Source organism: Dunckerocampus dactyliophorus, chromosome 10, assembly GCF_027744805.1.
Source record: "Dunckerocampus dactyliophorus isolate RoL2022-P2 chromosome 10, RoL_Ddac_1.1, whole genome shotgun sequence".
Taxonomy (NCBI): Eukaryota; Metazoa; Chordata; class Actinopteri; order Syngnathiformes; family Syngnathidae; genus Dunckerocampus; species Dunckerocampus dactyliophorus.
The window spans coordinates 9,132,009-9,148,755 of record NC_072828.1 but is presented as its reverse complement, the minus strand read 5'-3'; the positions used below and the strand labels follow the sequence as shown (position 1 = coordinate 9,148,755).

General features: G+C 44.6%; 1 protein-coding gene across 2 annotated transcripts; it reads right to left on the bottom strand.

The window, feature by feature from the left end:
* Positions 1-998: 998 nt before the first annotated feature.
* LOC129188692 (glutamine synthetase-like) lies at positions 999-4,035 on the bottom strand. Of its 2 annotated transcripts, none has more exons than XM_054789590.1 (7): positions 3,889-4,035; positions 2,595-2,776; positions 2,153-2,314; positions 1,941-2,087; positions 1,742-1,869; positions 1,473-1,672; positions 999-1,405 (listed from the first exon to the last, which is right to left on the bottom strand). In XM_054789590.1, exons 2-7 carry the CDS (start codon positions 2,758-2,760, stop codon positions 1,087-1,089), a joined length of 1,122 nt encoding a protein of 373 aa, XP_054645565.1. In that variant the 5' UTR covers positions 2,761-2,776; positions 3,889-4,035; the 3' UTR covers positions 999-1,086. The 2 variants fall into 2 exon arrangements, with proteins under 2 accessions (XP_054645565.1, XP_054645564.1); XM_054789589.1 differs by having other exon boundaries at positions 3,800-3,910.
* Between the last annotated feature and the right edge of the window lie 12,712 nt (positions 4,036-16,747).

The following is a 16,747-nucleotide window of genomic DNA, read 5'->3' as shown; positions in this document are numbered from 1 at the left end:
GGTCAGCTGAGCGGCATCGCGCTCATGCTTCTAATTAGGCACTCAGCTACGTGCTTCGCGCGCACACACACACAGACAGTCCTTGTTACGACTTAAACTGAACCAATGCACTCCCAACACGCCGCTTGTTAAGGGAACATTTGACTAGTTGCAGCGCCTCCAAGTGGACTCTCATTAGCGGATTGACTTCAGTGGACTCAAGTGGGCTAGCAGAACCAGGATCTCATCCAAGTGTTTGATCTGCAGGGGACGCTAGATATGCATCAAGGCAACACAAACTATGAAATGACAACCAAAGAAATGATAGCATTTGTAGAAGCTAACACCTCGGGGTGCTTGCAAACATCTGCGCATTGTGTTTGGTAGCGCTGGAAGAACTTCTAGCCATTTAGATGCTGTGCTAGTACTGTTTCACCTCCCTGCAGGGAAGCCACCTTAACATGATGGTGCCTTACACTTGTTTGAAGCCATTTTTGTTGACGCTGGTCATCTAACAGTCGCTTCATTAATGCTTCTGTTGCTTTGGCTTTTCTATTGTTTTGTTAATCCTTGCAAGCGATGATTGAACCATTAGCAACTAAATGTTTTTCACCCACAGAGGATGTGTCCCCGTTGGGGTTGAAGGTCAGTGGGATGCTGCAAGATGTGGTCATGTGGTGTGCTTTCACAGCTGCTCGTTTTCAAACTAGTTCTAGACTTAACACCGAATAACATTTCACCAACAGTTCAACAGGTCCAGGAAAAATAAACCAGTCACATAGTTGACGCCATCAAATGCTTCACTTCTTTTTACACTTAGGACAATGTTAAAATGAGACTTAATGCTTTTATTATTGGTGTTGCCATTATTTCCTTGTTTGTAAATGCAAACGTCTTGTGTTCCACATCAGAGGTAGTGTATTTGGAAAAGATGCTTTGTTGGGCTATATTATGCTAAGCTAACGCAAGCTGTCGTGATGTGACATGAATGCTGCAGACTTGTCATACAAATTCAACTTTATTAAACGGCAGACAAGTACAAATGAAAAAAGACGGGAATTGAAAAAGTAAAAAAAGTGTCAAAAAAACATGTGATCACATGGCATGTCATTGGCTGTAGTCAACAGGCTCTTCCCCCTCTTCCTTGAGCAAACATGTGCGCACCAGCGCCTCAGTCACGATGTAGGGGTCACAGTTGGCTGAGGGGCGGCGGTCCTCGAAGTAGCCCTTCTTGTCCTGGCCCACGGTCCGCGGGATGCGGATGCTAGCGCCGCGATTGGCCACGCCCGCCGAGAACTCGCCAATGTTGGAGGTCTCGTGGTGGCCCGTCAGGCGGCGGGCGTTGTCCAGCCCGCCTTTGGGGTCGTACGCTCTGATGTGGTAGTGGTGTCGCTTGGCTAGCCGCTCAATGGACTCCTCGATGACTCTGCATAAACACAAACATGATGTCACTCTCAACACGCAGTCATGGCAGCCAGTCAGTTCTTTCTCACTTGAGCCCGCCGTCGTCACGCATGTCTTTGGTGCTGAAGTTGGTGTGACAGCCAGCACCGTTCCAGTTGCCCGAGATAGGTTTGGGGTCGAAGGACACAACCACACCGAAGTCCTCGCAGACTCTGTGCAGGATGAAGCGAGCCACCCAAAGATGGTCACCCATGTCGATGCCCTGGCACGGCCCCACCTGGAACTCCCACTGAAACACAACAAGTGTCAGCAGGCTTACACCGCTTGTGGAACATTCCGACCCATTAACGCTTGTTACCTGGGCGGGCATAACTTCTGCGTTGGTGCCGCAGATCTGGAGCCCCGCATAGAGACACGCTCTGTAGTGAGCCTCCACGATGTCGCGTCCGTACGCCTTGTCAGCACCCACTCCGCAGTAGTACGGACCTGAAGGGGCGAAGCCACAACACGTCAGGCCCACCTGACGTTGAGCAGCAATGTGGGCGGAGCCAACTCACCTTGTGGGCCTGGAAAGCCGTTACAGGGCCATCCGAAGGGGTGTCCGTCTGTGCCCAGCAGTGTGTATTCCTGCTCCATCCCGAACCATGGCCGCTCGCTCTCCACCTTGCTCATGATGCGCTTGCAGCTCTCCCGCAGGTTGGTCTCTGAGGGTTATACAGCAGCTCAGAGGCAGGTGCATTACCCGTCGCTGCCAGCGTGAGGAACATACCTGCAGGCTGACGGTTGTACTTAAGCACCTCGCAGAGGACCAGCTTGTTGGGGTCCTTCCTGAAGGGGTCTCTGAACATGGCGGCCGGGATTAGGAACATGTCGCTGTTGGAACCCTCGGACTGGTACGTGCTGGACCCATCAAAGTTCCACTCAGGAAGATCTGGCACACAAACATCAGCTCATCTGATTTCCTCCCTAACACTTTATTTTTAAACATGAATGGCAACTTTAACTATTTAAGCTGCTTGCCACCAGGCAAGGCAGGCAACTGGTGGCAACTAGGGGGCCCCTAAGTGGGCTGCATGGGGTCCCTAAGGGCTGATAAACTGAATTTCTACAACAGTGGCACTATGCAAAGGGGCCCCTACGAATTTTTGCCAAAGCCCCCAAAACTATAGGATCGCTTCTACCTATGCTCTGATGCTTTTTCCAGGTCTTACCTTGGATGGTCTTGGGTTCAGAATCCAGAGTTCTGGTCTTGCAACGGAGACCCTCTCCAGATCCATCAATCCAGATGTACGTGGCCTGTACCTTGTCTCCCTGAGGGAGGTCCAGATACTGCCATTTGACGACCTTGTTCAGCTTGGAACTGGCTGAGGTGGACATTGTCACAACCTACAACCTGGAATAAAGGCACACGCGCAGGTGAGACGTGCACGAGCGTGATACGAGCACGAAATGACGTAAGGTATGGAAGTAAAGCTTTTTAGCGACTCATTAACTGTCAATCATGCCTGCCTCTACCGCGCCTCTTTTATAACTCCAAAGCGCGTGCTCGCCGCGTCTGATTGGCCACACGTGACCGCGCGCCTCCTGTGACGTAGAGATGGGTTAACGAGCACATGAGTGAAATTAACTTAATTCCTGTGGTCAGGTCAGAAAGGGAACGAAAAGAAACTTAAGCTGTGGTTTAAGGATAAATGACTACAAATGTTTGTATACCGAGTAAACGAACACAGTGCCACCAAGCGACACAGAAGTCTCAGAACATTTTGTTCCCTGTAGAAGCCAACGGTACACAACTTCCTTGAACAACAAAAAGGAAATTAAATCATTTCCAACGAGTGACGTAATTCTGGCAGTTTCAACTTCTGATAATGAGAAGTCACTGAGTTGCTAATTGGTGTTTCTAGCATGTCAAACATTCTAATATAAACTAGCTGTCAGGTTGTAGAGTTTGTCAGGTTTTGTTGTTTAGTAGACATCAAACTGCGACATCTAGCGGTCATAGCGCCACATGGCTACCTGTTGCATTTCTAAGACGCTCACAATGTAAATACTGTATAACTACATCAGACGGCACGAATATAATACAATTATAAACTAATATATTTATTAATGAGAATAAATGTAAATATACATTTTAATATATGTGAATATCTATATACTGTGAATGTCTATATACTGTATGCCTTGCGATTGACTGGCGACCAGTCTCGACCGAAGTCAGCTGGGATAGGCTCCAGCATACCCCCTAGTGAGGATAAGCGGCATAGAAGATGGATGAATGGATAATACGTTGAAGTCATTTTCGTCATATGTTCACTTTTGGGTTCAATGTAACGGTACATGAATATTTGATGACAGTAAAAAGTACAAGAGGTGTATAGAACATTCCATGTTGCTCATGAGTGTGCAGGTGTACCTATTGTGTCCAGTGGATGTATATGAGCGCTCAGTACTGATGTCAACAACCATCTAATGATGGTCATGATCATTCATTTGTCCTCTCACCCATGAAGCTGCCAGTATGTTCCACCGCACGAGCAGCTAATCATACTAATTCGTCAGCGTCATGATGGTAATTATTGATTATTGATTGACTTGGTTAGCTAAGCTGCAGCAGCTACATAACGTGCGTTTTTGCGACACACGGGGACGTCACACGCACGCCTAACTATGGACCAATGAGTGTCGAACACACGAAGTCTGTGTCGTGTGGTGACGTCACATCGTACTTTAGTGCAAACATTTGCAGGGGAAGCAAAACCCCAAGATAAGCCTTTTTTAACGGCTTGAGACGTAATTAGAATAGCTTTAAACTATGAACGTGCTAATGAGAAGAGCCTTTCGTAAAATTAAAAGGAGTTATTTTTCCACTCTAAATTAAACGTCACTGTTCCCTCCGCCCACACGGTGGCGCCATCACTCCAGCTATGCAACTTTATATCAGACGTAACGTTTAAAAATACATTTACGTATTTTAGAAATTAAATTCATGTACTGAAATATAGTAGCTATTTATTTATTTTACTATATTGAACTAAAGGTGGTTCAGTCTTACTGCTTCGCAGTTCCGTACTTAAACTGAGCCCTTTAGAGTCAATAAAGCAAATATGTAACCTTTTGCATGCAGTACCTCAGTAGTCGACATCTTGTAGCAATGTTACAAAACCCCTATGTGACAATGTGCATGCGCGCTTTATTTGGAGAGTCCGTGCGGACCTCCTTTTAAAAAGGCAATTTTTTCATTGGATATCGGGTGTGTTTTCATTCTTATACAATTGTTTGTTACGGAGGTTACTTTTTCCTCTTCAATTTTGTATCGGATTTCTATTGAGTGTTGGACCACATCGACTCAAACGAATCTTTCGAATGTTAGGTCTAACTTTAAGCCTTTCAAACTCAGGAATCTGAGCTTCAGGATAAGATGTATATAGGATATTAATTCACTTCAATATCTATCTGCAGATGAAATCTCATTCAAATCTTATTGTGTGAAATATGTTGGGGGGGCCTTTCCCGGAAGTACTACATGTGGCGTTTGCATTGTCCTATTTTCAATATGGATGCTTTGATTGTAAATATAAAAGCAAATAAAATATGGATTATTTATTATTATAACACATCATGCCTAAAAAAACACAGATTTTCTCAAATATGAAGTGGATGGTGGGTTTTATCCATCCTTGTCATCAAGATAGCTAGGTATTTCTTGTGGTTAGTGTGGGGTGAAAATGAATACACAGCATGCTGCTGCACTGCAGTGTGAGGCACATACATGAAAAGTATGACACTTGACTTTCTTCCCTGGACTTTTTGATTAGCAAAAAAATGTAAATGGCTACTCCGTTGACATTTAAGACAGATTTTCACAGCCTACGTGATGATATATGTTGTAGAACGGTTGTACTTGCCGAGGTGCGTGGGTCGATCACAGCTTTTGTCTTGCCTCAATGGGGACCAAAGGCACTATTTTCCGGTATAAAATCTGCTCTAACTTCTTGAATATTTGGGGTAGAGAAGTGAATGAGGTATCAAATTAAAAGTTCAAGTCATGCTTTAAAGAATTAATCACAAACTCGATTTTACAAATGTCAACATTTTGTAACATTGCTACATCTTGGCCAAGTAGCAGACTAGCAAGCCTTTCCAAACTTGAAATAATGACGAAAATGTTGTTGAATTATTGTAAAGCTATTGCTGACATTTCATTGGGCGATCCAAATGCTGGCAATAATGCTCCGTTGGGTGGTTGCAATTCAAATGAGAGCAGAAGAAACGGGTAAATAGTGCGATCGTCATTGCTGGTAAGTGCGCAAGGAGAGTACTTTCATGGATTGCTGAACTAAATAGTGTACACACCATGTAGGCCTACTAACCGGAGTATTCCATTTGAGACGCAGTAGGCCTGTACGTTTGTTTGCAGCCACAGGAGCAATGGGCCTCTTGGGTAAAAAAAAATGTAATTGTTGCCCTTTAACCCTCAGCACACAGGAACGCCTCCCCTTGAAAACAATTAACTTTTTGTATTAATTGGACTTTGAGTACATTTAATTGAACAGCAAAACATTTTCAGTTCATTTGCGGCGACCTCGTTAGCGGAGCGCCAAGCTAGCTAGTCAATTAGCAGACTAATGGGAGAACTTTTGAGAAGTGGAACAGGCCAGCTGAGAGCGCCGAGACGCTTTTAATCAAAGCCCTCTTGCACGTGCGGCGCACGAGTCGTCACGTGGGAGGTGAGCTTGCACAGGTCAGCGGTCAGAAGAAGAATGTTCAAGGAGCTACTTCCTCTCAGCCCCATTTGACACTGGTTGTTTTCTTGAAATGCTCCTCACGTCATTACCATCTTTATTTACATGTTTTCCTGATACATTAGTGTCAGTCTGCCTTCAAAGCGTAATATTAGCATTTCTTACCACAGTGTAACCCTTTAAAGTCTCTCCCAACGACCAACTCATCAAGTCCTGGTCCACCGTGTTCTTATTACTAAAAAGTGCCCACTTAGTTTGACGTCGACATGCAGCCAAAGGGGTCATTTCTACGAAAATTGGGTCAGTTTATGTCAGCATGTGTTGCAGTATTGTCAACGTCATCGTTATCACTAAGTAGTGTGGAATAGCAGCATAACTACTGTCTTGTCACACTGCATTAAAACACGCACAGGGACTTCCTGTGCAGTGCAAACAAAGCATGGCAGTATCAACCTGGACTCTCTCTGGATTTATTGTCATTTTTTGGATCGTTAGCCATAGGAAGAAAAATTGACACAAGTACAAAAGCTTTATTTTGTCATCAAGGCGTACCGTGACATTAGCTCACCAGCTCTGTTTGATAAGAGTATAAAATATTATAATGTTGGAATGGCGATGAGGCACAAATCAGGCTTTTATTGGCGTTTACAAAACATCACAGTGACAGGTTTTCGCCGCTGCGCCGTGCGGGGATTGAAACACCATTATAAATGAAATCTTCAAGATTAAACACTTATTGAAATAATCATCAAACTTACTTATTTGTTCATATGATGCACACACACACACACACACACACACACACAGAGCAATGAACAACTTCACTCTGTCTCCTTTCTGCTGTGTTCTTGCGCCGTGAGGCGTTCAGGCGTACTCATAATTGTGAGTGTTGGACGCCAATTGTTTTTAATTTTTATTCGCTTACCCCCATTACAATTGTACGACGGAGTATTAGGGCCACATTGGGGGGGGGGGGGGGGGGGGGGGGGGGGGGATTTCGAGAATAAAGTCGGAAATTCAGAGAAAAAATAAAAGTCAGACATTTATGAGAAAAAAGTCATAATATTACGTGTCACGCGAGTCAGAGGGAAAATGGAGCATAGCTCTTCAGGAAGGAAAGAAACTTTCCTCTTGCTTCAGCCAAGCTTTTATTTATAACGTGGCAGCAAAACAGCAGTTGAACACAGATTAGCATGTCTAGCCCTTCTCACGTCCGCCTTCCTTACCCCGCCCCCTCTACATGCCCAAAGCCAAAGGTCACATAAGGCCCCCCTTTTCATAGCTGTCTCAGATAATGCCTGTAAACAAAAGTTTTCCTCGTAAATTTACGTTATTCTTGTAAATTTCCGGCTTTATTCTCAAAATCCCAGATTACACTAGGTCCCCAATTTACGAACATCCGACATGCGGACATTCGGAGATACGAACGCAAGCTGACTGGTCTATATTTTCATGTATTTTGCCTTGTGGTAACTCCATATTTATACTGCTACATGCTTGACCAGTAGAGGGCACTGTGACACTGCTAATGGGACCAACAGGTAGAGGAAGAAGAGGAACAGGAGGAAGGAAGGCTAAGTTGTAGCTGTATGATACAACCCGGACAGAGCGTGTGATTAAAGTTTATGAAGAGTTAATAGGCCTGCTTAATTCTACACCACCCACAGAACACTACCTCTTTTAGAAGAGTCTAATGATGACGACGATTTCTCCTTTTTTCCAATAACTCCTCCTCCTCCTCCTCCACCACAACGACGTATGCTCGACCACTCCTCTTCAAAGGTAAATAACATTTATCATTACGTATTATTATATCATTTCTATTCTTTTTTTTTCATTAATTGTCCTTGTTTAATATTACTACTGCATCCAAACTCATATTTACATACATACACATATACTGTATATGTATACACGTACATGTAGTACCTATATCATTGGTAATATTACCTTTTGTTGGACTTACGAACAAATCAACTTGCGAACGGTTGTCTGGAACCAATTGTGTTCGTAAATTGGGGACCTAGTGTATTGTGATAATCTGTAACAGGCATTGCCTGAGACACCTCTGAAAAGGGGGGCCTTATGTGACCTTTGGCCTTGGGCAAAGGTAATAGTACGACTTTTTTTCTCATGAATTTATGACTTTATTCTCGAAATCTCAGATTCCCGCCCACCCCCATGTCGTCCTAATACGGCGTCGTACAATTGTACCCCACTTTGGGAACGTAGGCCCTACAGCAAGACACACTCAGCAACTCTTCTTCTCTTTTTGGCTAGCACTAACTAGCGGGCAAACACAACTGCCCCCCGTAGCCCAACCCCTGAATCACAGCTCAGCCACAGGCCAATAAAAAACTAACTGTGGACCACAAATGGCCCCTGTGTCACACTTTGGACACAACTGCTATAAAGGAGCATGGGAGCTAACGCTAACTGGTGAAGGCTACTATTACTGTGTAGTGTGTAAATACGTAGTTGTAAAATAGGAGTAATATACAATCTACCTGAGCGCGTGTGTCTGTGTGCGTGTGTGTGTGTGTGTGTGTGTGTGCGTGTGTGTGTGCGTGCCGTGACCCAGATGTGTGTTAGCATAGTAGAGGATGCAGTAATTAGTCCTCCCTCCTGGTTGGATGAACACAAAGAAAAGGCTGATTAGACCCTATATGAGATTATGTTGAGGTAATTGAATTTATAATAGAACATTTACAATCATCTTTTTCAATTAAAGCTCTTTAATTGAAACTAGATCTTCTTCGTTCACTGGATGTCATTTAATGTCATTTAATTAACACACACATGTAGGACAGCTCTTTGTCAGACGTCATTCAGTAATGTTCGTATATGGTTTTTGACATAATCAAATATTGATGGAAGCAATCAGAATGAAGCTTCAAAATAATTAACACGATAACCCACAAAAACAACTTTACCTGCTGCTTCTACTGGCTGAAAGGGCTAACTAGCTAGCTTGTGAGCATACTGTTGGAAGCTCACCACTCTGGTCTGTGTGGTCCAGTCTGGTGGGCTCCATGGGTCTGACTCGACGTGTGATAAACTGTCTCATCTCCATTGTGGTGTATTCAGGTGCACGGTGCCTCCATGTCTTGACAAATAACTACAATTAAATACTTCACTCACACATGTGATGGACATGACCTCCTTGTGCTGATAATCTTTATCTGTCACGCTCTTCTCCCTCTGACCTTTGACCCAACCACACACACACACACACACACACACGGCGAACATGCGAAGGTCACATGTAGAAGGCTTGCGTCACTTTTGCGAGGAGGCAGACAGAGGCTTCCGTCAACCTTTTTGCGTCCTTGGCTGCCGCCGTGGCGTTGGATGCTGTGAACACGTGAGTGTGAGCGTAACATGTAGCTGCTGATGTCCACACAGACCAGCAGCCCTCGAAGTGAGCTTACGTGCTAATGTAAGGTTGAGCCAGCCCCGCACTCCTCCCGCCTCAAAACATAATGAGAGTCGAGAGCACTACCCGAGTGAAGTTTACCAATGTACACCTGCACCAGCTGGCATCCGTTACGCCAGTGGCGTGCGGCCAGGGGGGCAGGAGAGCATCATCTGCCTTCCTCAAGTAAAAAGCGCTTGTTTAAAGGTTATTAGCATGGCTAAGCTAACATTGCAGTAGTGTTTATTGTAATAAGCATGAGGTATGAGTACAAAGTCATCCTGGAAGGTTTCCCTCACGTGGTCAAAGTCAGGTGATGTTAGTATTAAGCTAATGTTTGCTGACTGATGAGCTGGTCTAATGACTCAGAACCCGGGCCAAACCGGGCCATGTCGCCTCGTTTGCAGCTATTGGTGCGACTCTGTCACGAGGGATCCGGGGAAGGATGACTTGAGGTCCCGCCATCACTTTGCGCTCATCTTCTGTAATTGCTCCTCTCGTTGTTTCCCTCTTTTTCTTGTCCGTCTTGACGCCTCCTAATGGGCCGCCTCCTGGCACCCTCGCCTCCGCCATTACTGGTGCCCACTTTCATCTCATCTGCTGAGATCACTGTTGTGACCTCGTCCCCTAAATCATACTCCTGTGTAATTGTCCTTACTTAGCCAAATGACTCTGGACACCCGTCAGCCTCTCACGCCAGTTGTCACATGACTAAACACTCACCTTCTGTGTGTGTGTGTGTTCCAATAGCGACTCAGGTCCAATTTGCTGATGTCATCACTGGTGGTCCTTCAGTCTCAGTGTTTCCCTCCACAAATATATTTGGTGCTCCCTGTTCGCCCTCGGTCATAAACACATTATAATGGGACCGTCTGTGTTAACACACCCCATTCACAGAGAATAAGAAGATGTAGCAGGAGGGATCAGTGTTGCCAATGTAATGACATTTAGTGAGCAGACGCCTCAAGATAGCTGGGATAGGCTCCAGCATATCCGTGACCCTAGTGAGGATAGAAGATGGATGGATGGAAGAGACCCCTTGAGATACTCTTTATAAAAAAATAATAAATAAATAAATAAAAAAACGAGCGTGATGAATGACAAATCTAGTGAAGAGACTTTTGGAGGCTAAAAGGACATTTCTGAAAAGGGTGAAAGGTCTCTTGGGATGTAACTGGTTTCGAGTGGCCAAGGTACAGATGTGTTTGTGTCTGTTTGGTGGATTTATGAAGCTGTGGCAGCATCATGGATTATGTATACGTGTTCACTTGGGTGCCACCTCCTCCCTCAAAGACCGTCAAAGTGTGACATCTTAACTCTTGATAAAAAAAACCTTATCAATGAAGCAATTGTGGACATGAAAGCGCGTATCGCTCCTGACGAGCTGCTGTGGGCCCCTTGCCCCCCTTGAAGCGCTCACAGATGGCTCCGTCTTGTTTGTGACATTCAAAACAAGCAACAAAAAGAAGCGACAGAACAAAGTGAACTTGTGCTTCTGTTTGTTTTGCTTTTCATGTTTTTGTTACTCCCTTTTTATCTCCCACAACATTACTCCTCTGTCCTACAGTGGCCATTGCAATTCTTACTTGCGCCTGCATAAACAAATTAGACAATGACATTACCGCGCCACCACTCGCCAACCCACCACAGCCACAAATAGATTGCAGCCTGTGGGTGACACTGAGTCCTTGGCTGCCATAGCAATACACATGCAGCTCGCTTTATGGTTACATTTGTGGCCAAGAAGAAGAAAAAGTTTGTTTTTTTTTAACAGCATGTTTTGTTGCACCCACATGTCATCATTTCATCATTTCTTCTCATGTTCACACTTTGTATGTCTCGTCTCTAATTGGACTGCCAGCACTTCTTCTGATGCAATGAAAGCTGTCATATTTGTTGTCATTCGCCAACATCTTGTTTCCTGGTTGTGATCGTTAACACTTTCTTTGAGCTCATTAGCACTCCTCGTTAACAGAGTGTGTCCTAACAGGAAGTGCTGTTATATTTAGTTTTTGTTTTATGGCTGAAAACAAAGTAGTCTGTGATGTAATAAGCAACAGTGGCGGCTCAGTAAAGTGCAGAGACATCACAAGAGGTCACTTCCTGTTGCATGAATGTATGGACGGGCACGTCGTGTGAGTTTACTGTCTATATGGTGGAAGATGTCACTTTTTATTTGAAGCCAAATGAGACAAAACTTCAATATGAGGCGTCTTCAGCTGCTTGTTGTTGTTGTTGTTGTTTTTTTGAGGAACTTGCCTGCGGGTGTCTTGGAGCGTGTTAACGTCGCCTCCTCAAAAGACTTCTTAGTGTTTGCATGTTAATCTTCACAGCGACTGACTGGAAAGTTCCCAGTTCCTCTGTGTCACCCCCGAGGCCTCATGTTACAGCACTGCACCATCCACCCCCTCCTTTTTTTGCTTTCAGCCCATCAGCTGTCAATTAACAACAATGACAACACTCCATGCCAGCAGGGGGCAGCGCACTCTCAGCAAGTCTAGTGCTGTGTGTCAAATGGAATACTTCTGTCAATACACTTTAATGAGTATGCAGTCGTATACATCGCAGTTTGAACATCGCTCCCTCACTCTATTGTGTTTTTTGAAATTAATTAATTAATTAATGATGGCTGTTTCATGATTGACTGTGGCCTATTAGGCAACAAATATTGAAAGCCAAGGTACATAAAGTACCTGGCCACTAGGCGTCAGTAATGTTACATTATTGAGACATTTCAGATTAAGGTCACACTGCATGTAGTCAGCCATGGCATGTGCGACATGATAGAGTGAATAGAAGTTCTCCTCCCATTGCATGTGGAAGTGGTATGTTTTTGGCTTCTTACCTTGTCTCTTTCCCACTCCGTTTGAAAGCCTTCCGTAAGTTTAGAATAAATGAATTGGAGGCTAACTAGTTAGCTCGCTAGCATGCTGTGCTTAAAACTGTGGCCGTCTCTTGTGTCCTTGCAGTGATCCCGTAGCCTGCGCATTACAGTTGCGCAATGTGTCGTAAACAAAAAATAATAGGAGCGCAAAGGTGACTATAGGGGTGTTATTTCATGATGACAGGGCTCTAATAATGGTAAAAAAAAAGGCATAAACAGGTTTTCTGTGCTCTAAATACAAAAAATATTACATTTTTAAATATTGAATCCTACCTTGTGGAAATTCACTTATTGCAGTCGGTTACCAATTACCCGTGATAAATGAGGGACGACTGTACTGTCACAGTGTAGTCCCAAATTCATCAATGTTATTGCGCCTTTACTGGAAATGACTCAACAGAGCATTATTACCAACCTTTGGATTGCCCCATAAATATATACAAAATATTTTCATTTTTAAAAATGAAATCAACAAACACTAACAAAAAGATGACTACTACTGAGGGTGGTAAGTGTCCATCACTGCACACTCACCATTTTGACCGTTTTGATTCCGGATACTGACAGTGTGCTGCATTATGTGAACACACGGCACTCAAAAGCCTAACTGAAAGTATGGAAGTGCTGAAAGTGTGCCAATTGAGACACAGCATTAACGTTTACATTCCAACTAAGGCTGTGTCTCAATTCATGTGCTTCCACACTCGCTGTGCACATTTTGAGTGCATAAGCGTGCTCATGCAAAATGGAGTGCATTCGCAGACCCGAAAGTTGCACTGAACACATCCCGAATGGATGGTGAGTGTGCAGCGATGGACCCCAACCACCCTCTACAGTTGCCATCTTGGCTGCATACCGGAAGGGGAGGGACTACCTTGAATGTTCAGTGTACTTACTGAAGTGTACTGAAGTCAGTTGAGACACAAATTGTCTTAAGTACATATTTCTTGCTTGTTGTCCTAAACTGACCTATCAGGTGTTCATATAAGCCACTTTACATTTTTTGTCTCTGCTACATGTCAGGAGGGATGCAAGAGGGGTCGGGCGGAGGAGGGGGGGCCGTGTTCTAGTGACATGCTTTCATTTGCATTGAAGAAGAGAAACACACACACGCACACCTACAAACAATGCGCAGTAATCCAGGTGGATTTGGGACAAGCTGTTAGCGCTTGGCAGCAAACCCCCACACCCCCCCAGCTGAGCAGTGCTGTCACAATGAAGGATGAAGTATTTGATTCCCAAGTATTAATTGGAAAAGGAAGCCTGCCGCTCGCTGTCAGTCTGTCAGCACTCGGACACGTTGCTGACAGCGCTGAGAGACGAGGAATGGCCCGGGAATTCTGTCAGCTGCATGAAATGCTACACGACAAGGAACATCCTCTTTAGTCATGCAAATTGGAACAGAACATTCCAGAAACTTGGCTCCAGAGTCCTGAGTGGTTCTCTCTTTATTGTTATTCTTCTTGGGGGCACTAGAAGGGGGCTGTATGGTTGATAAGAACCTGTCACCCTGCTGACACATCCTGCAGTCTTCCCTACATCGGACAATCTTACACTGGAGGGAGAACAAAGAAAACTGAGATGATCCAACAACAGCAATTGTTGTAAGGGTGAGCCTGGACTCCCTTGTGTCCTCCATCTTGTCCTCTATACAGAAAGCCACTAACTATGGACCAGTTTCATGATTTCTTAATTTGTCAAGTTCCAGGTAGCATCCTCACACAAGCTCCTCCCACAATTCCAATGCTATGCTGCTTCTCAACTGGCGCACTTCCGTCCTTCAACTAAATCTGTTTTTCAATTCATGCACTTCCGTACTCACACTCAGCCTTTTGTACATAAGTGCGTTCACGTTGAATAGTATGGCAAAATGCAGTGCACTGGCAGATGCGCAATCGAGTGGTTGCAATTCACCAGTAAAACAGAGAGACGGTGAAGTAGTAGAATTCACACACTCGGGAACTAAGTACACAGTGTGCTTATTGAAGTACACTGCGTACTTATTGAAGTACGGTCTTGCCTCGTTTATGGTGGTTAGTTGGTTCCAGACCTGTCGCGATAAATTCATTTCCGTGATATAGGATTCAATGTTAATAATGGAATATTTTTGTAGTTAGAGCATAGAAAACCTGTTTATGATGTTCCAAATGTGTTTTTAACGTCAGTAGAGCCCCATAGATATGAAATAACACCCGTAGTCACCTTTACACAGTGGCACAGCCAGACATTTTTCATTGGGGTGGCCAAGGTGAGACCATTACTCACATAGGGGTGGCAATACGTTGATACCTGAATTGTCTAGATGGCCAGTGGGGTGGCCACCACGTAGTGCTGCCACTGCTGTTGGACCGTCTATTAGAGCAATTAATAGCTGAGCAGTGTGCTGAGGACATGTTTTCAATGCATAGTTTCTGGATTCTGCTCACCATCATGGCGGCCAAACCCGCGCAGGGCACAATACGGAAGTGGATGCCGATCGGCACGCCTGTTTTCACTCTAGACTACATGCCCACTCATGCTGCTACAGAGAGCTTCCATTCTTAACAGATGTATGTGCTGAATCACGCTTCAGAATTTAAGTCAAAGTCAACATAGTGAGAAAACTTGACTGTAACCGACCAAAGTAATCATGGAAAACTTACCTACCGCTTGCAGTTCACGCAAAACGCGGTTTTACTGACAGCTTCTCCACACGTAAAGTTGTGTGCTGCAGTGAAATGCGTCCAAGCGCAAACGGCAATGACGCTGAACTAATGTTCTGGACCACAGAGCCGTGTTTGTCAAAATTGTCCCCTAGCCGTGGGGTAGCTCCGCCGCTGCTTTTACACTCCTGTTATTTATTTAACACACTGCGCAACTCTTATGCTTCAGGGACTTGAGACGGCCGCTAGCTAGCTAGCAAGCGAGCGAGCTAACAAGCTAGCGAGCTAATCAGTTAGCCTCGAATTTATTTCTTCTAAACCTAAGCCAAAACCTTACCACTTCCACACTGAATGGGAGGAGAACTTTTTTTGTCTATCATGTTGGACATTCCATGGCTGACTTCATGACTTCATGCTGTGTTAAGGTAATGTAAGGTAATGTCTCAATGTTTTGTGTCATTACTGCCACATAGTGACCAGAATGCTACGTATCACTTGTATTTCAATATGTTTTGACTAATAATAGACTACCATGAAACGGCGATCATTCATTAATTCATTCCTGAAAAATCACGATGTAGCGAGAGAGCGCTAACCAAAGTGCCATATTGCGAGGGATGACTGCACACTGGCAAAATTCGCACACTCAGGAACTAAGCGCACAGTGTGTACAGTATACTTGTTCAAGTATACTGAGAGAAGAATTACATTTGAGACGGGACAAGTATTCCTGTCTGGTTCATCTGGACCCAACAACAACAACAACGCTGCTTGTCAGTGACCAAACAGAGAGTGCCACCTGCTGGTGTGGAGGGTCATGACCAGCTAAACGTCAACCTTCAAGTTGGTGTAGAATGCATCTTCCCTAGCGCCCTCTGCAGACCACCAGGCTGCATGCAGGGCTCAGAAGTGATGGCTGCTTCCCTTTTGGTCTCCATGGTGACAGAGGCGCTAGTAAAAGAAGCTGTCAGCTTTCTTTTCCCGCCTACAGTGCGCTCGTCCCCCAGACTCTCCATCAAACACCTTCATAATTTTAAAAGGCTTTTTTATGTTGTTGTTTTTGCTCTCATATAGTAGATGGAGCCATGATTTAATATTTTAATGCATGTTAATGCGTCCTTTAACCTCCTGCCACCAATCAGCCGCGTGTAAGAGGTTAACCTTGAAGCAGCGCCAGCAGCACAACAACAACATCTCCATCTAATGGATTGGTGCCTCCTGTCCCATTTATTGGAGAGGCATTAAAACAAACCTTTCTGCATTTTACCACTCAGGGTCAGCGCCACAAAGCGCTGAGTCAGCATGGTTCGCATTCAGCGTTCCTCGTTTATCTTCAACCTCGATTGCTGCTGCTGCTGCTTCTTCTGACTGTTTAGCAGCTCAAGCAAGCACATGCTAACAGACAAGAAGACACTAACAGAGATGCCAACAGAGACAAGAAGACACGTAACAGATGCAACAGAGACATGACGACGCAAACAGACACACGAGATCGAAACAAGAAGACGTACAGACGTTTCTGTTTGCGTCTGTACGTCTTCTTGTCTCTGATCATTCTGTTTGCATTAAGACACTAACAGACAAGGCGCTAACATATGCTAATGTAGACAAGAATATACTCGCAGATATAGAGACGAGAAGACACTAACAGACACAAGGTCGCTAACAGACGGTAACA

What these genes read in the sequence shown, in the direction of transcription:
- LOC129188692 (XM_054789590.1), bottom strand. Translation starts at nt 2,760, where the DNA reads ATGTCCACCTCAGCCAGTTCCAAGCTGAACAAGGTCGTCAAATGGCAG. An exon ending in GTACAACCGTCAGCCTGCAG is followed by an intron (nt 2,088 to 2,152) that starts GTATGTTCCTCA and finishes TATAACCCTCAG; the next exon opens with AGACCAACCTGCGGGAGAGC. An exon ending in CAGAAGTTATGCCCGCCCAG is followed by an intron (nt 1,673 to 1,741) that starts GTAACAAGCGTT and finishes GTTGTGTTTCAG; the next exon opens with TGGGAGTTCCAGGTGGGGCC.